The sequence below is a fragment of the Oryzias latipes genome, chromosome 8, assembly GCF_053564925.1.
Source record: "Oryzias latipes strain Hd-rR chromosome 8, Olatipes_Hd-rR_3.1".
NCBI lineage: Eukaryota > Metazoa > Chordata > Actinopteri > Beloniformes > Adrianichthyidae > Oryzias > Oryzias latipes.
Genome location: NC_136244.1, coordinates 24279048 through 24303465, shown reverse-complemented (window position 1 = coordinate 24303465; position 24418 = coordinate 24279048). Strand labels below are relative to the sequence as shown.

General features: G+C 42.1%; 3 protein-coding genes and 2 long non-coding RNA genes across 7 annotated transcripts; 3 read left to right on the top strand and 2 right to left on the bottom strand.

Annotated features, from left to right (window-relative positions):
• The first annotated feature begins 818 nt into the window (after window positions 1–818).
• pheta2 (PH domain containing endocytic trafficking adaptor 2) lies at window positions 819–3785 on the top strand. Of its 2 annotated transcripts, XR_002873637.2 has the most exons (5): window positions 819–958; window positions 1762–1850; window positions 1943–2243; window positions 2813–3320; window positions 3651–3785. XR_002873637.2 is itself a non-coding variant. In XM_023957362.2 (4 exons), exons 2-4 carry the CDS (start codon window positions 1770–1772, stop codon window positions 3214–3216), a joined length of 786 nt encoding a protein of 261 aa, XP_023813130.1. In that variant the 5' UTR covers window positions 822–958; window positions 1748–1769; the 3' UTR covers window positions 3217–3236. The 2 variants fall into 2 exon arrangements, 1 of the variants encoding a protein (XP_023813130.1); XM_023957362.2 differs by lacking the exon at window positions 3651–3785 and having other exon boundaries at window positions 822–958; window positions 1748–1850; window positions 2813–3236.
• A 5387-nt stretch (window positions 3786–9172) lies between these two features.
• mylpfa (myosin light chain, phosphorylatable, fast skeletal muscle a) lies at window positions 9173–12055 on the top strand. The gene is made up of 7 exons (XM_004071182.5): window positions 9173–9385; window positions 9822–9920; window positions 10688–10763; window positions 10838–10942; window positions 11030–11108; window positions 11190–11238; window positions 11333–12055. The coding sequence occupies exons 1-7, from the start codon at window positions 9383–9385 to the stop codon at window positions 11432–11434; spliced, it is 513 nt and encodes a 170-aa protein (XP_004071230.3). The 5' UTR covers window positions 9173–9382; the 3' UTR covers window positions 11435–12055.
• Window positions 12056–12217: 162 nt separating this feature from the next.
• Window positions 12218–21751, bottom strand: tbc1d10b (TBC1 domain family, member 10b). 2 transcript variants are annotated; one of them, XM_023957363.2, is made up of 10 exons: window positions 21259–21751; window positions 19671–20579; window positions 19045–19144; window positions 18867–18974; window positions 17949–18055; window positions 17650–17764; window positions 15843–15908; window positions 15576–15765; window positions 15345–15499; window positions 12218–15222 (listed from the first exon to the last, which is right to left on the bottom strand). In XM_023957363.2, exons 2-10 carry the CDS (start codon window positions 20558–20560, stop codon window positions 14338–14340), a joined length of 2616 nt encoding a protein of 871 aa, XP_023813131.1. In that variant the 5' UTR covers window positions 20561–20579; window positions 21259–21751; the 3' UTR covers window positions 12218–14337. The 2 variants fall into 2 exon arrangements, with proteins under 2 accessions (XP_023813131.1, XP_023813132.1); XM_023957364.2 differs by lacking the exon at window positions 21259–21751 and adding an exon at window positions 20875–20989.
• Window positions 21752–23596: 1845 nt separating this feature from the next.
• LOC144994326 (uncharacterized) lies at window positions 23597–24133 on the top strand. The gene is made up of 3 exons (XR_013657818.1): window positions 23597–23679; window positions 23787–23915; window positions 24004–24133. It is a non-coding gene; the product is annotated as an uncharacterized LOC144994326 (long non-coding RNA).
• On the bottom strand, window positions 23674–24145 carry LOC105354514 (uncharacterized). The gene is made up of 2 exons (XR_909117.3): window positions 23998–24145; window positions 23674–23909 (listed from the first exon to the last, which is right to left on the bottom strand). It is a non-coding gene; the product is annotated as an uncharacterized LOC105354514 (long non-coding RNA).
• Between the last annotated feature and the right edge of the window lie 273 nt (window positions 24146–24418).

Below are 24418 nucleotides of genomic sequence, written 5' to 3'. Positions count from 1 at the left end.
TATTCGATTTCAGTTTTGCTCTTTCAGACGTCATTTTGAAAACTACACTTTGAATAGAGCTATGTTTCATTTTTGTAGATTTAATGCTTCTCCCTAAAAGCCATTAATGCTATTGAATTTATAACTAAGTCTTTTTATTTTATCATTTTTTAAAATAGCTCTTTTTTTATTTGTGATAGCACACAAACAAAATAATTATTATTAGATCTGCATTTTCAATCGTTTGCATTTTTAATCTTTTATTGTATTAGTTTTTAAAAGCACATAAGGAAAATGCACGGGATTTATGCACAATAGGAACCTTATTAGGAAAGCTGCTCAATTTAAAAAAAGATTTTGTTATTTTCCATGGCAACAAACACAAATCCTTACCAGGAGTTGAAATTATTCTATAAATATAGAATCAGAAGCTGATCTAATTATAGCTTTAAAAAAAGTGGAAAAAAAACCTAGATCAATAAAAGTGGTGCTGTTTTTGACAGGGAACTGAATCTTTTCAGTTATTTTCCATCTGCCCACAGCAGAGTCAGTCGCCTTAAAAGCAATCATAAGGAAATCACATCATAAAAGAAATAAAAGGAGAAATGATGGAGCCAAGGCAGTCAACTCCACCACAGCCACTAGAATCTCACTTCTTGACAGTGAAGCAGGTCGCGACTGCTCAGTTCCCAGGAGCTCCGGGCAGACTCAACAGAGAATATAACGTGTCAGGGTATTATTACCAGGAAGTGGGTTGAGTTATTTATATTTAAACGCTCGTCCTTCGGTGCCCATGAGGGAACCAGCTTTAGTAACTTAATGCTAAATATGAAAACATTGTCTGGGCTGGTCGAATCAACCTGACAGCAAACAACCGCCTTCATATTTAACAACAACAAAAATTAAAACATAATGTGTCGATCTGAATAATGAAAGGACTGCGTGGGAGGCCAAAGTGACCCTTACTGCTTGACAAAAGGTAAGTCTGAGTCAGCGCTGTCAAATCTGCAGTGATGTGAGCAGCCAAGAAAAATATTGTGGTTTTGGAAATGTGCTGACATTTTTATTGTTTATTATGAGGTACTTACCAGGTTTAAAATAAATGTCGTTATGTTGGATGCATGGGGGTTGATGGTATTGCATGTTTCACAAGTTTTATTTATTCATTTATTCATATGATGATCTTTGTTCACTTCTAGTAGTTAAGGTTTAAAGATACTTTTATTCTGAAAATTCTGTTGCATTACTTTATTAAAACAAAAAGGTGTATTATAAATAAATAAAAAGATTGATTAACATTCTGTTTTTACTGAAGAATAGAAATATCAGACCAAAACAGTTAGATTAGAGGAGCAACATCTTCAAAAACAAAAAAATAAAAGCTCCAAGCCCTTTTTTGTTTAGATAAAAAGGGTTTAGCCTCCTTTAAAAAAACAATATATGTAAAGGTTTGTTTGCTAAAAGAAAGGTCATTTACATATCAAGGTGGTTATTACTTCAAATTTCAAAATAAACAATGGTTAAAAGTTGTGTTTGTCTTTGTAAAACTTGAAAAACTGGTGTTTTTCTTCCTGCAAACTACAGGAAGTTTTAGGTGCAAAAGGGAGGAAGACCGAAACTAAAGCTTGCTCTGTTTTAGTGGGTTAAACCAAAAAGTGATGTGAACATGAAACCAGTAACTGCACACAAGTTGGCTATGGCTAAACAGTAAAAAGGGCTTTATTTGGCTTTTGCAGCAATATTTTCCACCTTGAACATATTCCACTAGTTTCTCATTTTTAGGAGTTGGGATGAAAGTCCACGAGAAGATTCTGACCCATTACTTGTCATGCACTTCTCCAGTTGATAAGGAAGGCTACCTCTACAAAAAGGTCTGACAAAACTCCAAACATAAAGATGTATTTTACAAACATGAACAGAGATGAAATCACAGGAGTTGTTGTTACGCTTTTCTTCCCGACAGAAAGTGAGAACCGCCACCTTCCAGAGACGATGGTTTGTTTTGAAGGCGAACTTGCTCTTCTACCAGGAGCGCCCCGCCGACCGCCACCTGCTGGGGGTCATCGTGCTGGAGGGCTGTGCCGTCCGGTGTTTGGAGGCCGAAGAACCGTTTGCCTTCTCCTTGGTGTTTGGGCCTGGACTTAAAACGTACACGTTTGCAGCGGAGAGTCGTCAAACTCAGGAGAGCTGGGTGGAAGCGTTGATGTCGGCAAGTCACTGTTACCTCTCCTTGCTGGTGAGGGACCTGGAGAGGCTGTATGAAGGTACATGAGAAAGTTCTTTTTGTTTTTTAACATTCCTTGACTTTTGCATGCAAATCTTTTTCAAAATACATGGTCCACAATGATCTGCAATCCCAAGTTGATCTCATTTCAAATTATATCTCCTCCAAACAATATCATAAAGGCAGCGGTGGGCCGTCAGGGCCTTCAAGGCCTTCTCTGAAGGCCTAAAAAATGTCTGAATCATGAGTTAATTATACTTGGTCCATGCATACCACATACATATTTCAAATTTATGTGGTATCCATGGACAAAATATAATTCACACATGATTCAGATACTTTTTAGGCCTTCACATAAATATTCCAAATTTATGTGGTTCTTTTCAATGTTTTTTTTTTAGTGGCTGTAGTTCCATAACGAGGTTTTATTTACCGTGGCTACAGGAATTTTCAATATGCAATGCAAAGCATCATAAAATGGTTAATGAGGGGTTGAGTGATTCATGCATAGCACTACTGAAGGCCTGGGTGTGTGATGCACGGTCCGCCACTGATAAAAAAGAAATCTTTTCTGTGAAGAGAAGTTCAAATTCCTTCTGTACTCTGCAGAAGCTAAACAAGGTTCCAGAGCTTCTCGCTCGTCTGGCAGTGCTCTCAGTCTGGCCATGAACAGGATCTCATCGGGAGCTCTGGGCCCACCGGTGGACGTCAGTGTCAGGGAGCGGAGAAGCTTCAGTGCCAGCACCGTTCTACAAGCGCCTCCATCATCAACTAAAGCCGTCACCAAAAAATCCCCCAAAGTGTGGTCCAGGAGGAACGCCTACGTCACCCCGCTCAACGGGCCGCCTCCTCCCTACGGAGAATGGCCTCTGGTCGGGTCGGACGCAATGGAGGACTTCAGCCAACTTCACGATTATTACGGCCAGGAAGTGGGAAGAGTGAGAGAAGAGTGGCTGAGAGGCAAACGTGTGGAGGAGGATACGAGTGAGGAGGCCCTCATCGACCTGCAGTAAAGAAGAAAAAAAAAAAAAAAGGATTTGAGATTCTTTAGGAGGAACTGGAACCGAGCTGGAGGAACTGAACTTTAAGGCCCAAACACCTGTTGATGTTCAAAGCAGTTGAGTGTTTGCTGTCTTAGAGAAATTCCTATTGAAGGTCATATAAGGTGATTTAGAAATTACCTGATATAAAAACACATATTCGATCAATTTCTGCTTTTCCTGAAACTGTGCTTCTATAATTATCAATGTTTTAATTCACTGCAAAAAACAAAATATCTGCAGCGTAAATAAATACTCTCAGGGTGGGAAGTTTAGTTCTTTGAATTTGTCATAAAAATGTTCTGAATCCTTATGTTTATAATACTAAGATACAAAATGCTTAATACAAAGCAGATTTTCAGACAAAATTTAGTTGAAGTAAATATAATTTTTTGTTCTTTTTTTAGGAAAATGACAGCTTCCTCTCGCTGCACTTTCACCTGAAAATGGAGAAAACGCCCTTGATAAGGACTTAAAACTTATTTCTTTCCGTTATGATTAATTCTGTGGTTGTTGCAATCAATAAAACTATTTATATCATTCTTTTTTTAACTTGTCCTGTCCTGTTCCCAATATAATAAACAACAAGTTTGCGGAAGTTCACGCTCATTACTGTCAGGTGTTAGTCTAAAAGGGGCGGGGCCTGTCCACACACACTAAGTTGCTTCAAACATACCTGATGGCTCCAGAAATGTTCGCGTACAAACATGTCAACATGTCCACAACCACTACAGTTCCCCCGAACCATCACATTTAAAGCATTTCATTCAGTCATGCAAACTCTTTGTGCAAAGGCGAGCTAACACCTGTGCTCAGGTGTGTGTTTATGTTCTGCTGAGGTGGATGATGGAATAAAAAAGAAGGGGGGTGCCCTGTCATATCCACATCATTCTGTTGATATCATTACATAAGCAAAAATGCATCTCAATTTATCCAATTTCATACTATTTATACTATTTCATCTGTTTTCTTTTCAGACAGTTCATTGAGAGATTTCTAATTTATCCAAAGAACTTTTTCATTTTTATTCATTAAAATAGTTGTAACAGTAGAGGGCGCTGCAGACACAGTATTGATGTTGCTAGCTGAGTTTATGGAATTATTATTAAAAGTATGGGGCGCAAAGGCACATTTAAAATTTAAAATATATATATTTTTAAATCCTGCTCATTTATTTATTTTTTCATTTGAAAAAAAAAATTAATCACAAAACGGAATGAATTATTGGTGCAGTGTTTTCATATAACACATGATCTATTTTTGAATGTTTGTTATCTAAAATTTTTAACGATAAAACTTTTGCAACATTTCCAAATATTCAGAGATGAGATAAAACCGTTTAAATAAATAAAAAAATCCTTCTATTCTTTCTATCTCCTTCTTTTTATTTTATCCTCATCATACAATAATTAACCTCTTTCTTGCTAGCAATTACATTTATACTGCTTAATATGGTAAAAATTCATGCAGTTTCTATTGACGATGTGGACTTTACTAACACAATGGTGATTCGTGCAAGTGAGATTCATGGTGCAATTTTAAAGATAAAAGAAGGCAAAGCATGTGGTCTAGATGACATCACAGTCGAGCATTTCAAATATTCAAGTTTTAAATTACTGCCCCTGTTGGCCATGTGTTTCACTGGCTTTTTAACCCATGGAGTCCTACCTGATTCAGTTCTCTCGGTTGTATTGGTTCCTGTCATTACAGACAAGACTGCCAGTTTAAATAGCATGTTGAATTACCAACCGACTGCCCTTGCCAGCAACATCTCAAAAATTTTACAATATGTTGTATTGACTAGACTCGAAGTGCATCTTTTAACAAGTGAGAATCAATTTGGTTTTTAAAAAAGCCTCGGCACTGATATGTGTATCTACGCATTACAGGAAATAGTCGGGAAATACCAGGAATCTGAATACATCCATATTTTTGTGTTTTATTGATGCCACTAAGGCCTTTGACAGGGTGAACCACCACAAACAAACTATTTCAGAAGCGATTTAATCGAGGTGTGCCGAAATATCTGGTACGATTCCTGGCTTTCTGGTACACTAATCAAACAATGGTTGTCAAATGGGGCAATGTTTTATCTGAGCCTTTTGATGTATGCAATGGCGTTCAACAGGGAGGGATCCTCTCTCCATTTTTATACAATGTGTATATTGATGATCTATCTGCTAAGTTGAATCTGTGCAAAACTGGGTGTGTTGTTGGATGTCAAACTTTTAATCATCTTATGTACACTGGGAAAGTGCTGGGACACGAACACTTCTAAAAGTTTTCTCTGACTTTGATATTAACTACAATCCTTCTGTAGTGTATTGGAGTTGTTATACACTTTGTGTCCACAGGTGTCGCTGTGAGATTTGAGTTGTACTGTTGTGGTGCAGTGAAAGACAGCTACATAAACAGACGGTAGACTGAAAACTTGACTCCGTACACGTCGTATATTACACTTTCTAAAAGCAAAATAATGATTGTAAGGACCAAATACGACATAAATGTAAACTTTCCTGTTTTTAAGCTTTGTGGAAACTCTCTGGAACAAACCTCAACTATCAAATATATTGGACACTGATTGGAGTGATGACTGATCCGCTACACTTCCGCCTTGAGGAAACACTGGATACAGCGATTATACTCTTTTAAATTTTTATTTTATTATATTATGTATGTTGTATTTTTATCTTCTTCTATGGACCGCACCCGAGTCTGAAATAAAGTGAATTATTATTTTTTTCCTTGTAATGTTTACCAAACTAGCCCCGCCCCCATAAGAAACGAAAGGCTTCATGGGAAATGTAGTGAAATGGCGCCAAAGCTTTAGTTGGCGTAAAATACATTAAAAGAAGAACATTTTAGCCTGCCAAACTGGCTGTAAATAATGTATTTTTCTCCACTAAATTAAATTTTAACTAGTATTTGATGTGTTGGCGCCTGTTAATTCACATTCACGTTTTTTAATACTATCATTGTCATAGACATTCCAAAATAACAAATAAAAGTAAGCAAAAAAAAGTAGCCCAATCCATTTTTTAATGACTCTACTATGGTACTACTCTTTAAAAATGACTCAAGAAAAGATCTAACTGAATAAGTTACCAGCTCTGCTTAGTCATTGATTTCCAACAATCAGATAAAAACAACAAACAAAACAAAGGAACTTAAAGCCTGGGAGAAATGACACTCACCAGAATGGAACATAAATTCTAAGGCCTCACAGGCTGCATCCTTTCCTGAAACCTCCGCATAGGTCAAGCAGGGGAGCTTCTTCACATTCCCCGCCATACATTCATACATACCAATCATCTAAAAGGTGATTGATGGCTTCAGAGGAGTGTGGGGAGACGAGTCATTTTACAGCTACCTGCAGACCTCACACATCTGTATAGCAGCACGAAAATTCAGGTTTTCAAACAGAAAATCTCACAGAAACAGAGTGAAAAAACTTTATTTATGAATATTTAAAACTGAATTTTTTTAATTTAAAATGTGCTGTTGGATGAATGCAGACATGCGCCTCTAAGATTCACTTATTCAATGTTTCAGTAGTTATGTCCTACTAGATATTAAAGCAGCAAACATTAAGACGAATTCAATTAATTAGGTAATTAAGAAAGGTTCCAGTCTCATGTATTTTAGAATTGTTAGCATTTCCATTTAGATCTGGACTATCTGAAGGATTATGGGTAATCAAACATGGCAGACAGATATGGTTCCCTGTTGACCTCCAATAAAAAAAAAAAAAGGAATGCGGCTTCAAATTTCAACACAAACAGGGAGAAGCATTGAAGCAGTATTGAAGCATTACTGCATTAAAATGAATAAGTGAGAGAAATTAATTAAATTTAAAAGCATAGCCACTCCTATAAAAAAAACACAAAATGTTCATTAGGGCATCTGACACATTAAATAACGCATCTTGCTCAAAATAAATACATTTTAAAACTTGCTCGTAAATCACAAGCAAAGCCAGCTGTCATGACAAAAATAGGAAACATGCAAATCAAAAACATTTCATGGGCCTGAAAAGCTTGGTTTTTCTTAAATGTTTTGCAGTATTGTTGTGGAAAAGGCCTTTACATCACTGCAGCACAGAGAAACAACAAATAAAACAAATACTAAGATTACAGAAAATCTATAAATCACACACTAGATTTGGTTAATTCAGGGTTTAAATTGAAATCCCTCTGAATTTAGTCATCAGCAATCAAAAAAACCTGATCTGTCACTGCTTATATGCAAATCCCAAGGATTTAAAAGCTGTAAACCATGTGGATTTTGCACTAAAAAGGTCAAAGGTCAGCAGGAACTGGGATTGTTAGTGTCTGGCTCTGCGTGTCCAGAACAAACATTTCTCTAATCCCTGTTATTGTCAGGTGACAAATCAACCCAGAACAGACTCATCCCTGACTGCCAGCAGCACCCCAAAACATTCCCAACCACACGGCGGAAATGGATTCAGCTAATAAACACGTCAGCGAAGCAAACCCAGGTTGTCTTTGGGGCGAATTCGGATTTAAAACCTTAAAATAAACAAATGAGACGAAGCATTGGGGCCAGCTCAATGGCAGACCGTCAAGTTTATTCAGCTATTTCAGTCGCTCTCAGCTGCCCCAGTTATGTTCCCCGGGAATGTCTGCAGCTTTCAAAGCAGCCAAGTCATTCCCATATATTTAATAGAGGCGGGGCGGGGCGGGGGGTAAGAAGGGGTTGGGGTGGGGGCTTAACAGGTGGGAAAGTTTTCATAACTGGCAAAATGCCAAATACACCTTTGTGGGGCGGAGCAAGACTGGAATCCAAGGTCTGTCACTCCTGGAAAATAGAATGAGATCAGGAAGTAAACAATAGTTTATAACTTTCTTAGAATAAATAGGATTTCTAATGAAAACATCAACGTAATGTTACTGCATATCAAAGAAAAAGTCCATATGTTATCAAGATTGTTCACTTCTTAAGCTAATGTCTTTCTGAATGATTTAGCCTCCAACTTCTAAGTTTTGATTTTATTTTAATATTAAATAAAGCTAATATAGTAAATTTAGTGACTTAGACTTAAATAGTAACTTATTTACTATTTAAGATATTTAAATAGCAGATAAAATGTTTATATTTCTAATGGTGATGCAGGATTTAGTACTGAATCATTAACTTTGATTTGAATTTTTTTAACCTCCCATTAAAGAACAAACAAGATTTTTTTTAAGTATTTCTTAGATTAAACTATAAATGCAAAAACCTTTTAAAGAACCATTGACTCAAAAACAGAGAAAAAAAAAACTTCTATTTGAAAGTATTTCAGCTCAAATGTACATACTGATCCAAAAAGAAGATGTCAAATATTTTACATAAAAGTTTCAAGAAACATTTTCTTTTACATTTATAAACATGCAATAATATAGAAAAAATATTTTGTTTCCTCCCAAACATTACAATTTTGTAAAATAATCAAATAGATTATTTCTTTGGGCATTTATTGAACAGAATATAATCTTTTCTTTTTTTTTTTTACATCAATGCATGTCTGTAGCACTTAAAAAACCAATCCCCTTTTTATTTTTGGGGGGTAAAATCCCCAATGTTCCCCATGCATTCGTCTGCAGCAGTGCTGCTTTAAAAAGACAGCAGTGCTGTGAACATACAGGGCAAAAGCTGCATTAGGAGTGGATATAAAATATAACGTTGCATCGGGCATCACAAACCAAAAATAAAGTCCGCCACCAGCGGCTTTCTGCAAAGCAGATGGAGGTGGTCAGGAGGAGGGACAGTGTCCAGTGGTCCAAGTAAGCATCTATGTCCTGAATGTCCTTATTTGTCCACGTGGGACTGCAAACATGGTGCAGAGTCCCTCAGCTATCAGGTTTACTTAATTCCAAGACTCCTGAGTCTATTTCTGATCTCCCGTAAGGTGATATGCTAACCCGCCATTCTGTCTCCTTCGCTTTCACCATCAGTTCATGGTTGACCATCCTCTCCCTCTCCTATTTTTTTTAATCCCCATCCAAATTTAAAGCGCCGGCTAAAGATAGCCCAGCCTGCGGAGCAGTATATAAGCCCCCGGGAATATACGTAAAATGCGGCTTCACACTGTCTTCTCTTTCTTGATCACCCAAAGCTCCTCTCACAGCTTCTGAAGATGGTGAGTACCAGAGCTCCTGCATCTCCACACTGCCGATATGGGATCATGTACGGGAACCGGTGGGATTTTATCTCATCATCTGTTTCAACTTGGAATATAGAGACCAGCAGGATCTGGAAACTTTTTTTAATCCATTTGGGGGAAAGTCAACCATTGGTGAAGAATTCTAAAGCTATACATTTGAAGGAGATCCTCGCCCTTTGCAAAAACTAATCCATTCAAGTTTACTACAAGTATACTTGAAGTTAACTTATTATTTATATTGTAATATTCTGAAGAAGTATTCAGTTAGTATACTTCCTCAAATAAACTTTTTTCTAAAGACTATCATCAATAGTGAAAGAAGATGCTCTGCTTTGTTAGACTTTTTCTGTGTTATGGGGGGGTTAATATCCGATTTACATCCCAAAATGTATTTTGAATGTTCCTCCTCCAGGCACCAAAGAAGGCCAAGAGGAGGCAGGCAGCAGGAGACGGCGGCTCCTCCAACGTGTTTTCCATGTTTGAGCAGAGCCAGATCCAGGAGTACAAAGAGGTGAGGCTGCTCACCTGAGAACGTGCAGGGAAAATCAGACTGGAGGCTTCGGCTGCAGTTGCTGTTTTGCCTGGCTCACATTTTCCCTTGACAACATGCTAAGTATGGGAATGTCATTAGACGGGGGTGTTGAAATGTTGATGGCATCTGAAGCTCACCTTTGGCCCGCCGCTCAGCTGTCATTAAGACGTCTCCGCCGAGCTCCTCCTCCTCCTGGAGGCCCTAAAGGAATCGCCGGGCGGCTGGATGTTAAGGAGGGTTGAAGGAGTGAAGAAATGCAGAAAAAAAAGGTGAAAGTGAAGCAGAATAGATGGGATTTCACGACGTCTGCGTCAGATAGAAAGAAAGTGATACGTGCTTCCACTTAGGGAAGGATATGATACGATGCTTAGGATGGTCTTAGCACATTGCAAAGGTGTGCAAATACCCGTTGGAGGGATGTATTTATGGCACAAGCCAGAGTCCAAGAGAGGCTAAGAAGTAAGAAGCGTTCAAGTCCAGGAGGTTATCTAAAGTTTCATCACTGCATCCCAGTGAAAATTAGACAGCTGCTCCATGAAGACATGTTCCCAAATTAACTTGTAAGAACAGACTGCTGAAGCACCCCCCACCACCACCGCAGACTCCTCCTGCTCCACCCAAGGCCACGCGGGGTGCAGCCCTTTTCCCGCACAGTATCTTCTAACACCATTTGCGCTTTCCAGATGCCTCTGTAATTGTCCATCAGAGTTTCCTTCCATCACAAAGCCCTGCCCTCTGCTTCACAGGCCTTCACAATCATTGACCAGAACAGAGACGGCATCATCAGCAAAGATGACCTCAGAGACGTGCTGGCATCAATGGGTGGGTGTTTTCCCGGAGCAAAATCTGCTCCTCCACGAAGCTCGTAGTTTGACGCTGACGTTTGCTCTGATCAGGCCAACTGAACGTGAAGAATGAGGAGCTGGAGGCCATGATCAAGGAAGCCAGCGGCCCCATCAACTTCACCGTCTTCCTCACCATGTTCGGAGAGAAGCTGAAGGGTGGGCATCCGCTAAGAAACCAGGAAATCTGTGTTTTTTTTTTCTCCAGATGAAGGTTCAGCTTCTCTTCCTCTCTTTTCATGCTAGGTGCCGACCCAGAGGATGTTATTCTCTCTGCCTTCAAAGTCCTGGACCCCGAGGGAACCGGATCCATTAAGAAGGAATTGTGAGTCCATGTTTTTTTCCCTCCTGTATGTCCAGACGCAACGGAGAGTCCTTTAACATCTGGAATTTGTTGCTTCTCCAGCCTGGAGGAGCTCCTGACCACTCAGTGCGACAGGTTCTCCGCGGAGGAGGTAAAGATCTGTCCAGATTTCTTTTTTAGTTTAACATCTTCATGGAAATGGAGCTTCTTAAGAACATTTCTGTTTGTCATTTCCCCCTCCTCAGATCAAGAACATGTGGGCCGCCTTCCCCCCAGATGTGGCCGGCAACGTCGACTACAAGAACATCTGCTACGTCATCACACACGGAGAGGAGAAGGAGGAGTAAAGAGAAACCTAGAAGACAAGAAAGACAGCTATCCCTCTGCTTTCTGCCTTCCCCTACCTCCTCTGTCCTCCTTTTCCTCCCCGCTCACCCAAAGCCGTCACACTTGCACATGGGATGGTTGAGGCCTGGAGAAGATCTGCTTATGGGGAATAGGGATGATTTTCAATAAAACGATTCTGTAAAGTCATTTCCAACTGCACGCTTTGCTCAAACCCTTTCCTTCCTTCCTTTTCATTCGTTTCGCTCCGTCACATCATCCTCTAGCGGACACAAACCACCTGCTGCACACCGCAGCGTGGTTTCAAGGACCTCATTCCAAATTTTGAAGATGTCCTCCAAGATAGAGAACAATGAGAGGAGGAAGCGTTTCCTCAGAGCAGAAGGAAAACATCCTTAAAACCATCTTTACTTTAAAACCTAAAAGCAAAATAGGCTGAAAGGAGAGGAAAGGAGAAAAGACAAAAGAAAACATTTCAATCTTTGATTTTTTTCTCCTCCTCTCCATCCAGCCTCCAGTCCACCCCCCTTTTTTCCATAAGCCGTCTCAAATCCGGCATTTTGCATTTCCTCTGTAACCAATAAAAGGGACAAAATGTGAATAAAACCACTTTCCTTTTTGTACAGTGGTGTGTTTGTTCAGTGAATTCATGCAGGGCTCAGCAGGAAAAGCCGGCAGGTTTACGGTGACATCTGCTGGTGGTCGAGTCTTGCAGGAGCCAACAGCTTCTGCCAAGGCCGTAAAACAATCGCAAAAGATCCCGAAATCACACCAAAACACAGTACTGTCTTAATATATTATGGTTTATTACTCATCACAAATGTCATTATTGTCATTAATTATAAATACAACAGTTGTTGATCTGAAGGAATGAACTCATTTAGCTATGATTTAACTTCACTTTCACCAGAGTGGCATGTAAACTTAAAGACACGAAGGACAGAGACGGAGTGGCGGAGAGGACAGTGGACACTTTGGAAAGGGGTGGCCTCCACAAAGAACTGAGCGAGAACCCCAGCCGTCGCGGGGAAAACCAGGCAGGACTTTCAGAGTCCTCAGGGCTGAACGTGTGCTTAGAACCCCCACAGAAGCACAGGATTCCCTTCTCCGAGTTACCGCTCTGCTGTCTCCACAGGCAGGGACAGAGGAAGGATTGCATAGATGTGTTTCCTTCACCAAAACGGATTCATGCCTCTGACAGCATTTACATAAAGCGTATGGACACATCCGTATATCCAAATGACACCACTGAAAGAGCAGAAACGAGTGGGGAAGACAGAGAGGACAGATGTTAGGTCGGCTACAATTGTGTAAAAGACTTACTAATTATCATCTATGAAAAAGTACAGTTAAAGCATCAGTGCTTTTCTTTTTTTTTTACACTAACGGAGCATACTGATGGGGTTCAGTGCCTTTCAATGTATGCATAAATAAGTTACAGTACAGAACACTGTGTGTAAAAACGTCAGGAAGGTCGACGGAGAAGCCGATGAATCCCCTCCTACGGTACAGAGATGTCCGTCTGAAGAACGTCTGTTCTCCAGGACGCCAGATTTTCCTCACTAATACTGCACTTTCGTAACTGCGAGCCTGTCAACTTGACCCCCCCCAAAAAAACAATGGCAGCGACTACAAAGACGAAACGACCAAACATGCGAGTGTGATGAAGAGGCAGAGAACACGGCTAAAGAAAAAAGGAAAAAAAAAAGATCTTCGCACAGCAAAACTCTGACGTTCGCCATCGTTCCAGTCTATCAGGTGTCTCCTCATTCTTTAGAAAAATAGTGGGATTGAAAATAATAATTCATAATATACTATATTTCCTTAAATTAACCACTTTGTACATAAATACACCATATAGCCCACGGGTCAGAGACCAGAGATTGCTGCTACATTGGCACTGACCCGGCATCTCCAGTCAAGTAGCTTCCTATGGAGATTTTGAAGTGTTCAGACCAGCTTTCAGGTCTCCACACCCAGGGAGCACTTAAGTTTGGCGACCCAAAGCCCAAGTGCAAAAATACATCCTTCCTTCCTTCCTTCCCCTCCAGGTGCATCAGATCACATTCTAATAAACGGATGTTCTTAACGCTTTTCAAAGACAGTCCTTTTTTTGAACGCTTACTTCTGTAGGACATTTGGTCTTTATGACGTTTGCACGGCTCACACGCGCAATAATGCTTCAGCCTAAGACACAGACAAAAAAAAAAAAAAAACAGAAAATAAAAAAATGTACACGCTCCCCTTTTCGGACTGATTCAGTCCCGTTTGTCCGTGAAAACCCAGAAAGACTGAAATGTGGTTTGACCTGAGGAGAAACTCAAGTATAAAAAGCAGGCAGGGGAGGAACGCACACAGCAAACACATGCCAATAATCTACTAAGGCACACACTCACAACATTTAACTAGACAATAAATACACTCTAAACAACACGGCTAACAGTTCCGCCTCCACATCCTGCGTTTTGAGATGAAAATGATGTCGTTCCTTCTCGGCCTGATTGGATCAGATGAGGCTCGGTGGGACAGATGGGGGAGTGGGCGACACTTTGAAACTGTTAACTGTAACACTAGTTTTATTAGTTTTACTCATTTCTGCGTTTTTACTTTGATTAAAGTATTGATTAAGCAATGACTAGTTAAAAACAGACACAAACCGGACTGAAAAAAGTCTGTACTCCAGGTGTCCCTTCTCCCGGTTCAGTAAAACGAAGTGAAAAGTGTGGGAGGAGCTAAAACGCCATTGTGGTTCTTCAACCACATGGAATGAAAGGATGGATTGGACAGGAGGTCGGCGGATCTTGTGGAGTCATTACATGAAGGGCTTTTTGTGTCTGACCTCTTTATGTTCTTATTTTTGTTTTGTTCAGTCTCCCTTTTCGTTATCCTGCAGCGGTCGGGGGAATTAGGCCGAGTCTTTCGCCGCTGTGGCTCCATTTTTGTTATCCGCCTCTCCTCCCCCTTTCTCTTTCTTCTTCACCACTTTCTTCTTCTCTCTTTCTTGCTTCTCCTTCTCTTTCTTGAGCCTTTCTTTCTCAGCTTTCTCCTTGTCCTTCTTCTCTTTCATCTTTTTCTTCTCGTCTTCCTTTTCCTTCTTCTTGTCTTCTTTGCTTTTCTTCTTCTTCTTCCCCTCCTCCTCTGCAGCGGGGGCAGCAGCCGGGGCATCAGCCGGAGGCGCGGCGTCTTTCGGTGGAGCGGGGCACGGCTGCAGAGGAGCGTTGTTCGCAGTAGGAGACGGGATGGTGGGGGTGATCTGCTCCGAAACGACCACGGGAGACGGGGACAGAGTGTTGGGCGGGGCTGTGCTTTGTGTCGGGGTTCCCTCAGCTGGTGGAGATGAGACAGCTGGAACTGCGGGGCTCTGAACTTGGGCTGACGGGGGCTTCTGAGCGGCCCCTGGAGGGATGGGCGGTTTGTGGCTCGTACCTCGGGCTGAAGTCACCGCAGGTGGAGCTTGGTGTGGCGAGACTTCAAATCCGGACGGCCCTGAAAAGGAACCTTTTTTCGTCTGGGATAGGAAAGAGGCTTTCGATCTTCTGAAGCCAGGGAGGGACAGAAGGCTGGAGGAAGCCCTGAGGGGTCCTGGAGGTGGGATTGGGCTTCCGAGAAAAGAGAAGCTGCCTCCTGACGTGATGGCGGCAGCGCGCCGCTTGTGCTCATAGATGGCCCTTGTACCGTGATGGCGGCGGCCCGGTTGGTGCGTCAGCTCCCCCCTGGATTCCCTCCATTTCCTCACCTGGACGCTGCACTCCCTCTCGATGAGGGTTTCCGTCACTGGAAGAGCAATGACCTGCAAATGGACGCGTCAGACAAGGTCAAGAAGGCAGACAGAGGAAGTGGAGCGTAAGATCGGGCGCTACGTGACTCACAGCTCTTGTGACAGAAGCATCATTCTTTCAAATCCAGACTCACCTCCTGAACCAACAAGTCCTCCCGGATAGTGTCGGGCGAGATGTTTCGGAGGCGCTCCATGGTCTCGTACATGCCCTGCAGCTCCCGCAGTTTATCCACAGATCCGAGCATCTGTTTCAGCAGCACCAAACCAACGCGGAAGACTATCTTCACTCCTGCAGTCACACAAACACAACGTTTGATTTTCTGCGCAAAGAAAGACACCAGAGTTTCAGCCGTGAAGACTCATACCTTCACAAAAAAACATGTCCCACACACGCAGGACGCTGGACCAAGGCAGCGTGCGAGAAAAGATGCACATGAACCACTCGGTCATGTAGAGAATTGGGTCTATCTTGAACTTCTTCAGATGGCGGTATGCCATTGGACACGTGCGCCGCAACAGAGAGAAGAAGATCTCGCCATCCAGCTGGATTGCTTCCTGGGTACGAGGAGCGACAAACGATTGAAGATTGTGATCTGACAGAGTGACAGAGGGAGAGAGAATTTTCTACTCACCAGGCCGGCGCTGTAATAACCAGGAAGATACTTCTCACAGATCTGGACAAGGCACCAAAACGCTTGCTGCAAAACACAACAAAATTATAACAAATTAGCGAGAAATAAAAACCTCAATTAATGGCTTTTATCATCTGTGTATTTCATTTAATAAAAACCCACCTCCATCACTTTGTAAGCCATTTTCAAAATGTTCCCAGTGGTCTTTCAATCAGGATTATGCCGTTTTTAGCCCAAAAAGATTATAGTTTTCTAGGATGTAGTTTCTGCAGAGCGGCGGGAGTTCTGTTGGCGTGGAGCAAAGCCACTCCCCTTCCCCTCTCCGCTGCTGAGAGCTCTCTGTTTACACGCACTCCCGCTAGCTTCCAACCTCTCACAACTCCATCTAACATTATCGGTGCAACAAAAATGCCGAGCAATATTGGAGCCATTTAGCTGTACAGTTTTAAGCTTTATACTTTTTTCCCCCCTTTTTTTAAATTACTTGAAACAATCCTTTATATTTTAGTTGTAAAATTCACAACGTTGTCTTAAATCACTTTGCAAACATCATGAAATATTTTAGGTTCTAATGATCAGATTCAGAAAACTGCTTTCGTCTTTTTTGGCACAAACACACCTGCTGCTGTCTCAACGTCCTCACAGTTGGCTTCTAAGCACTGAACCTCTGAACCGCAGCACACAGGTACCGACTTCACTACACACTGTTGATGTGGCGTCAGGCGGTCAAAGGAGGTTTAACAAGTTTGAGAAGCTGCGATGTCACATCAACCTCAACGGTAAAGTTCAGGCCGCGCGTGAAACTCGAGGGCTCTCGTGTCAGAGCCGTCAAGGAACATCCAGCTTTCTTCAAACAGCGAGGAACCCAAAGGAAGTCTCCGTGATGCTTCTTCAAACCAACAGCTTCCATCAGAATAAAGGTAAGTTCACACTGAGCGCGTCAGGGGCATCCAGTTTCAATGTGAAGGCGATGTACAGAGGCCATCATTTTCAGCATCGGGTACGGCACGGCGGTCTGACTGCGGAGCATTTTTGGGCGTCCCAGAGTTTAAAAACTCTGAACTTTGGTGAAGAATTCACGTCGGGTCAACCAATCAGGAACTCGGCTTTGGCTTGTGGCCTGTTGGTGATGTGGTTAGCGGTTGGAGTTCAAAACCAACATGGAGGAGAATCTGGTCGATCTACTCCTGAACTTTGTGATCTTTTTTCTTATATGTATTGACATAATAACAATGTTATTATGTTTCCCTGCTCGGACTATTGCGGGACAGCAATAGAGCCGCTGAAAGCGCCCTCGTTCAGACGCAGCTCCTGGCGTAGACGGTGAGGCACAGTGATTACTGACGCTTTTGTAGAGCTCTTTAAAATAAACAAAGCTGATCTCTCAACACCATCCACGTCTGCAATGCATTGTCAATGCTTCCATAGACCGATGGGGCTAAAAGCGTTTGATAGTAGCTCCTCCCACATGCGTCTGGATTATCACGTTCAGGAGCACATTTTGGGGATTGGATGTGCGTCACGAGAGGTAGGGGACGCGAATTCGCCGTGGGCGTATGAACATACGTGCACATGTATAGGTAGACTCCTGAACACCTTTATCTTTGCGCCCTTTGGACCAGCAGGAGTTTTTACTGAGTCACAAAACATAGAAAACCAACCACACTTTGAGAGATGGACTGAGAAAGTGTAGGAATCTTTTATTCACTTTCAGTTGATTTTTGTACTGAAATATTCAGAAATGACACATTTGAAAGCCAGTTATCCCGGCATAGAGAAGGTTAATGTACGTGTGGGGGGCTCTCACCTCTGCAGGCATATGCATGAGCAGCACAGCAGCCACTGGAGCCTGGGCCTGGCAGTAACCCTCGTCAGGCCGGTAGACGGTGTAAGCCTTCAGGATGCGATACAGGTCCTGCTGACTGCAGGACCAAAAATAACAAAGGAGAATTTCATATCGTCATATTATAGTTAAGTCTGATATAGTTCAGAGTGAAAATATTGCTGAAAAATTGACAATATTCATACAAACAAAGAGCCATTGTTTCCCACAGACTACCGATTTTATGAATGTATAAATAAATATAAACAAGTTGATATTTTTACCCATGGCCACCGCGGGCAGCAAACATTTCGTGAAAGGGGAACTGCCGGTGAAGATCCTTCTCAATAATGTCGAGCCATTTAGCTTCCCCCTGCTCCCTCTCCAGCTCCTAAAGACAGAAATTCACATTTTTACACTCTCTGGGGTCGTTTTTAAACATTTTGTGCGTTGGTTAGCGCGGAGGAAAACACTCTAAAACTCGTTTTCTAAATCATACCTGAGAAGAAATAAAAGCAGAAGTGAAACTCTCCCTAAAACTAGAGTGCCAGGTTTCAGGCCCGGTCGGGGCCAAACCCTGCTACACTTTGAACAAAGGGGGGGGGGCCCTGGACCGACTGGATTAGTGGTCATGATAAGAGGCTCACAGCCAACTCGGCCCGCACCGCTGGAGCTAAATTTACCTCACTCACTCACTCACTAAATTCCTTAAAAGCTGTTTTTTGCTTCAAGTCTGTTGCCAAATATATTTCTGGTCATGCACTGTCCCTGCTTCTGAAAAAAAAAGCAGAAGCTTCTGTAAGAGCGGAAAATCAATGAACATGTTTAAAACAAAAGGAAATACACACACGGAAGATTTATTGTTTAAAGGAAATGAGAAAACTGGGTTTTTTTTACCTCATCATGATTGCTATCAACATTTACATCCTTTTCTTTTTAGATTTCAACACAAAACCTGATGCATGAAAACCTAGAGAGAGAACCTAAAGACAATAAAGGTCTGACATGGTTGTTTTAAAAGATGAGAGGTCCGTTTTTGACCTCCTTTAGACTAGAATGTACAGCAAAAGAGCTTAAACTCTTCATATGTACGGCCAGCTTGACATAAACAAAATAAAAAATTGGGGCGTTTTTCCTCTTCATTACACAGAACGTAAAATTGCACAAAGGGAAGAGATTGCGTCCACTTCTTAAGGTTTTACCTCAAATTTGCCTGGGTTAGCATGCAGGAGCTCCTCACTGTTGGACAGCAGCTGCCAGGCTTTAGCCCGGAGAGAAGAGGGAACCCCCTTCCTGCAGCGCAGCTTCACCTGTAACACAGAAATGGATGCTGGAGCACATCGACAGGTCGAGCTACTCCTCAAAAGTGGCTTTGCATACCTTCTGGAAGCGATGTTTGACCCACTTATCCCAGTGGGCAAACATTTCGAGCCATTTCAGTTCTCTCTGCCGGGCAACTTCCACTCGAAGGTCCTTTTCGCTGCACAAGAACAGAGGAAGGAACCACTTTTCTACTTACTAATGACAAATATGTTCACAAAACAATGTGCTGAAGGGCTCCGTGTCAGAGCATCTCCAGCTGTAACCAGAGTCTCCTGCCATTGACGATGTTAGATCCATAACAGTTTAATTATGTATCAGCAGAAGTGCATTAGCCTGTCAGAGAAACAGCAGAGAATCTGACAAAAAGTGAGAGGCAGCTGGGTGGGGTGATGCCACAGACACTGTCCTCACACACTGAGTCATTAAAATGCTCTCAGCATGATCTGCGTCGGACCAGAGAGAGATAAAAGACAAGCAACAAAGATATAGAGGAAAGCTAATCTGGCTCATGTCGAACTAAATGGATAATCAAAAGAGGAGAACTGAGCAGAATGTAGCTTCTTTCATAAATTATTTGCTTTAGTGCTTGAACCAAACAGTCTCTTTGTTCCTTTTAAGAATTTCAACCCAAACTATATTAATTGAGTGCTTGCTGTTCAATGTAACATTACTTTATGACTTACTTTGTGTCGCTGTACTGATTGCCGCCCAGGAAGCCATATTTATCAGTGCGTTTGACAGTGAGGCCATTGATCTCGGAGTCGGAGCCCACGGAGCTCCCGTCCTCTCCCAGTCCAGATAGGGACTCCAATGTTCCCGACATCAGGCTGGCGGATTCCAGGTAACTCAGGGTGTCGGGGGCCGGCCGCGGTTTGGCGTATGGGAGGACGGGCTCTTGGATCATTGGGACCGTGGGGCTAGAGTGTCCAGCTCGGGTTGGAGTGTGGAAAAGCTCTGGCTTGTTGGGTTCACCAGATAAGCGAGGCTTTGGGGACAAAGGAGGAGGCTTACTTAGAGGCTTTTGTTCTTGTTCAACTGTCTGAGGAGTCTCCACCTCAGCCGCTGGTGCAGCTGAAGAAGCAGTTGTGGGAGTGAAATCGGGCACCTTCTCAGATTGGCCGTCCTCATGGCTTACCTGCACATTAGGGTACAGAGTAACATCTAGATCAGGTGGACAGGACGCTTGCAGCTCTGTGCTTGGATCTGAAGGCCCACTTGCACATTGTGGAGCTTCCACTGCATTCAGGAGTTCTGCAGCAGCCGGGACACTGTTGGATTTTTCATTTGACTCTTGATTTCCTGACGGTGGAGGGGGAGTTTCTCCTGCAAGTGTGGGGGGACTTGCGGACAAATGTGGAGTCAACGGTGAAGCGTTTGAGGATGCTGCAGAAGCGTTTCCACTCAGAGCTTTGTCACTGTAAAGGGAAGACTTGGGTAGAGGCATTTCCTGAATAGATTCTGGTGGAGTGTTGCTAGCAGGAGGGAGCACAGATGAAGACGGAGTTATGGGTGGGGCTGCACAGGGATCACCCAACGCAGGCGGAGATGGGGATAACGTGGAGAGCTCAGCCATGGTTCCCCACTGATCTCTCCTTGAGAAATACAGAGAACATATTTAATTAGCTATAACAATTCAAACAGATCATATCAATTTAACTATGACTGTAAAACAAAAATTATCTAAAAAAAAATGCTTAAACTTTTCAAATTAAGAGCCAGTCATTTGCATTGTAAATCAAATTTTTTGACAAATGTCCCAATGGGTAATAAAGCATTTACCAAACAGCTGCATACAAATGTATGTTTTATAAAAACAACAATAAATTAATAAAAGCTCAAAAAAATCCTTCAGCAAACATTTATAATGTACATTTTTTAAAGAACTACCTGACAAAAGTGATGCGTTGGGGTTTACAGAATACTTAAGGGTCATAACTGAATCAATGAAGCTGCGTGTTTCATTAAAAAAATACATTTTCGTGTATAAATATATTTTATTTAAGGTCTGCTTTTATTTTGACACAAGGGCAGAACCGCTTTGCTAATGCAGGTTCACGCGCGTGTAGGCTAATCGATCCGCGCGCAGGTGTAGCAGCGAATAACTCTTTGTTGTCATTCAGCGAAGCAGCCCCGGCGACACAACTTCCCGAATCAGCAGCAAAAGGTTTAGTCACTGTTCACAGCGTCGAGGCCCCGGCCGAGCGGCGTCCACGGCCTCACCCTGCCCACTGCATCACCCAACAAGTTCATCATCTCCGATGGTGAACTCACCCTCGACCTGCGTGTCACTGCGATCCGTCCTCCTGGGTAGCCAGCCAGGGGGTTCCTGTACATACACCCACCCCCGCCACAGCTCCGGCTCCACAGCGTCTTCCGTTTACCGAGGGTCCCAAGCCGCCCGACCGGATAGAAACACAGAAAAATGTTCGCTGTTGGAGGAGCAAATATTCCGCATTAGCAAGCTAAGTTGCAAACTAGCTAATTTTTAGCCCCTTCAACTATTAGCATTAGCGTCGTTGCTGTTAGCCGAGCTTATCTGAAGGTTTCGATCTCCACATTAGACATGCGCACTATCAGCCTCATCAAACGGCACTAAAAACTTTTTTTTAAATGTTCAATACTTCTAAAAGAACGCCACGCGTTCAAATTATTCAAGCTTAGCGGTTGCAGTGCACACTGCCCGAACACCCAGCATTTCCTACTGACAGCTACGTGCGCGCGGCCGCTGGTGTCGTGAACGTGCACGTACAGGAGCCTCCCTTCTACGGGGCATCACCACTGTCTGGTCATCTTTAGATGATGTGAACGTTTACCACGTTTTTCAAACTAATATTCGGTCTGGCTCTGTTTTTATATCTCACTTGGTGTTTTTAAAATTTATTTTTGATGCACCAAAAAGTTGGAAGTTATTTATTGGTAATAAAAACTAGTGTAATGCATTATTAAAACGTTTATGAGGAATATTTTACTCTTTGCATGCTCAGATATCTTTGTATTACAACCTACTTAACATCCCAATTTTATATTTATAAAGAGATGAGACCATGAAGCATTTTAAGACAAAGATTGTATTTTTTTTATTTATACATGTTTGCCAACAAGCCAAAACCAATTAATCGGCAAATTCAGACTAAAATCTCTAAAGATAACATAATGTTCAGAAAAAATATACCAAATAAAAAAATAAGACTGTAAATATAATAGAAAAAGATACAATAAAATAAAACTGTTTTTTCTGCTTATGTTTAGTTACTTTTAGCCTTTCTTATACATAAATGTAAATTACAGAGCTAAATTTTCTGTCAGGCTTCATACATCCATACTTTTTATTAAATGTTTGTGTTTCCTTTATGTTTTGCTCTGTGCTTTTCACAGATCTGTCCGTTCGTCCTGTTATTGTAGGTTATAGGTGCAGTGATTTAAACCTGCTTTTATGACAGTATTTTTCTGAGGCACACAGAGCTCAGCTTCTCTGTTGGGTCTCAATTTTCCCTTTTTCCAAAGTTAAAAAAACAACATCATTTTCCTTTTTATAAATTGCCTAAAACACAGGGTGGCTCCCTCAATTATTCTTTAAGTAAATACCCAAAACAAACACTGTTATTATTAGTAGTTAATACGACCCCACACCACCCCCTCATCCTTAAAAATACTTTGTGGCACAGTTGTTTCTTCCTTCTAATCCTTCTGCTGGCATTGTGCAGAAAGTAACTTTGAATCAAACATTACAGGAATAATTAAGAACGCAGTGCAATTTTGAGGGAAGTAAATATGGGGATATTCTTTGAACAATAGATATAAATAATCTGTAATGTGATACAGTTTAAAAGTAACTTGCAATAAAACTGATCTGACGCAGAATCTAGTAAATCAGGAGGTACTTCAGAATTCAATTCAGTATGACAGCATTTACCACTTTTTGCACCTTGTAATACCTTCAGAAAAGCTTCATCATAGGCCAGCTGACCAACGTTTGCAACCTGGTGGTTGTTGTAAATCAGTTCTGCTTGTCAGGAGTCAGATTTGGATTTTAGTCATTTTAAAATCGAATCAGTTTAAAAGATAACATGCTTCCATCACATTTTCTCAATGTGGCAAAAATAAATATCTCAGAAAAACTTTAAACACATCTAGATAATTTTTCTATTTTACAACTTAGACTGAATTCAATTATCTTAGGGAAAATGTTCAACGATGTTGTGTTTGTTTGGCTAGATTTATTGTTGCAGTTATACAAAACCACAATAACTATGATCTAAATGTAAAAAAATGTTTGAAATATTTCTAATTACAACTTTGTAACTGTTGCTCTTCATTGTGTAATGATCTAGTTTTGATTTCGGTGCTTTTTCTGAGGAGATCTTTAACCACTGAAACCTTGGAATGTTATAAGTCAAGTTGGCCACAAGAGGGCGGCAGAGCACTGATCAGGGCTGGTTGTTTCCACTTCTTGTAGAGCAGAAGCTGTTTTTAGATGTTTATTCTGTATTGACAGAAGGTGCACGTTTAGTTTCATGTTTTTCTTAATTGACGAAAATGTCTAAGGGGATAAACTCTAAAGCTGGATTTGCCATGAAGCTGATTCCTGAATCAGGAAGTTTTTTAATGACTCACCTTGTCATGGCTACAGAACACTTTTCGAACCCAGATGCTGAAACCCAGAAGGAACACAGCGGGAGGCAAGCGTGGCAGGTAAGAGGTTTAATACGTGGAGCAGGAAACAGAGCGTGAGCAGGACTGGATGTCGGTTCCAAACTAGAGGCAGAAGTTAGCGGCGTCACTGGTGGATTTCTCCGTAGGCAGATGTTGGTGGAGGATGGGATACTTGAAGAGGCAGAGGCTCGTGGTGGGTCCGCAGGAGAGGACAGATTGGCGAGACCGGCTGGAAACTGATTCTGGCGACCACTCGTGGTACTGGATTCCTGGAGGTGAGTAGAGAGAGACAGTTTTTAATCATAGACTTGATGTAACGAAACAGACAATAGCTTGACTTGAGGACCAACTATGCACCATCAGGGGCAACGGACTGGCGAAGACTGATGATCCTGTGGCTCCTTATGAAGGCGGATGAGATGATGAGGTAAGTGGTCGCAGGTGGGGAGAATCAGCAGCCAAGCGGAGAGGAGAGGGGGAGGAGTCTGACAGAGGCACCATATCAGTACCCCCCCCTCAACGACCGCCTCCAGGCGGTCAAGGGCGGCGATCAGGGTGGCACGGAAGAAATCCTCAAGGATTGAGGGGTCCAAAATAAACGAGCGGGAAATCCAGGAGCGCTCCTCCGGACCGTAGCCCACCCAGTCGACCAGGAACTGGAATCCATGACCCCTTCGACGGACATCCAAAATCCGGCTGACGTCATAGGCCGGAGCGCCGTCGATGACCCGGGCGGGCGGTGGGGAAGTGGACGGCGGGCACAGAGGACTGTCCTGGA

What these genes read in the sequence shown, in the direction of transcription:
- pheta2 (XM_023957362.2), top strand. Translation starts at nt 1,770, where the DNA reads ATGAAAGTCCACGAGAAGATTCTGACCCATTACTTGTCATGCACTTCT. An exon ending in AAGGCTACCTCTACAAAAAG is followed by an intron (nt 1,851 to 1,942) that starts GTCTGACAAAAC and finishes TCTTCCCGACAG; the next exon opens with AAAGTGAGAACCGCCACCTT. An exon ending in CCTGGAGAGGCTGTATGAAG is followed by an intron (nt 2,244 to 2,812) that starts GTACATGAGAAA and finishes TGTACTCTGCAG; the next exon opens with AAGCTAAACAAGGTTCCAGA.
- tbc1d10b (XM_023957363.2), bottom strand. Translation starts at nt 20,560, where the DNA reads ATGGCTGAGCTCTCCACGTTATCCCCATCTCCGCCTGCGTTGGGTGAT. An exon ending in GTTATTACAGCGCCGGCCTG is followed by an intron (nt 15,766 to 15,842) that starts GTGAGTAGAAAA and finishes CCTCGTACCCAG; the next exon opens with GAAGCAATCCAGCTGGATGG. An exon ending in AGGACTTGTTGGTTCAGGAG is followed by an intron (nt 15,223 to 15,344) that starts GTGAGTCTGGAT and finishes GTCCATTTGCAG; the next exon opens with GTCATTGCTCTTCCAGTGAC.
- mylpfa (XM_004071182.5), top strand. An exon ending in AGATCCAGGAGTACAAAGAG is followed by an intron (nt 9,921 to 10,687) that starts GTGAGGCTGCTC and finishes TCTGCTTCACAG; the next exon opens with GCCTTCACAATCATTGACCA. An exon ending in ACAGGTTCTCCGCGGAGGAG is followed by an intron (nt 11,239 to 11,332) that starts GTAAAGATCTGT and finishes CCCCCTCCTCAG; the next exon opens with ATCAAGAACATGTGGGCCGC.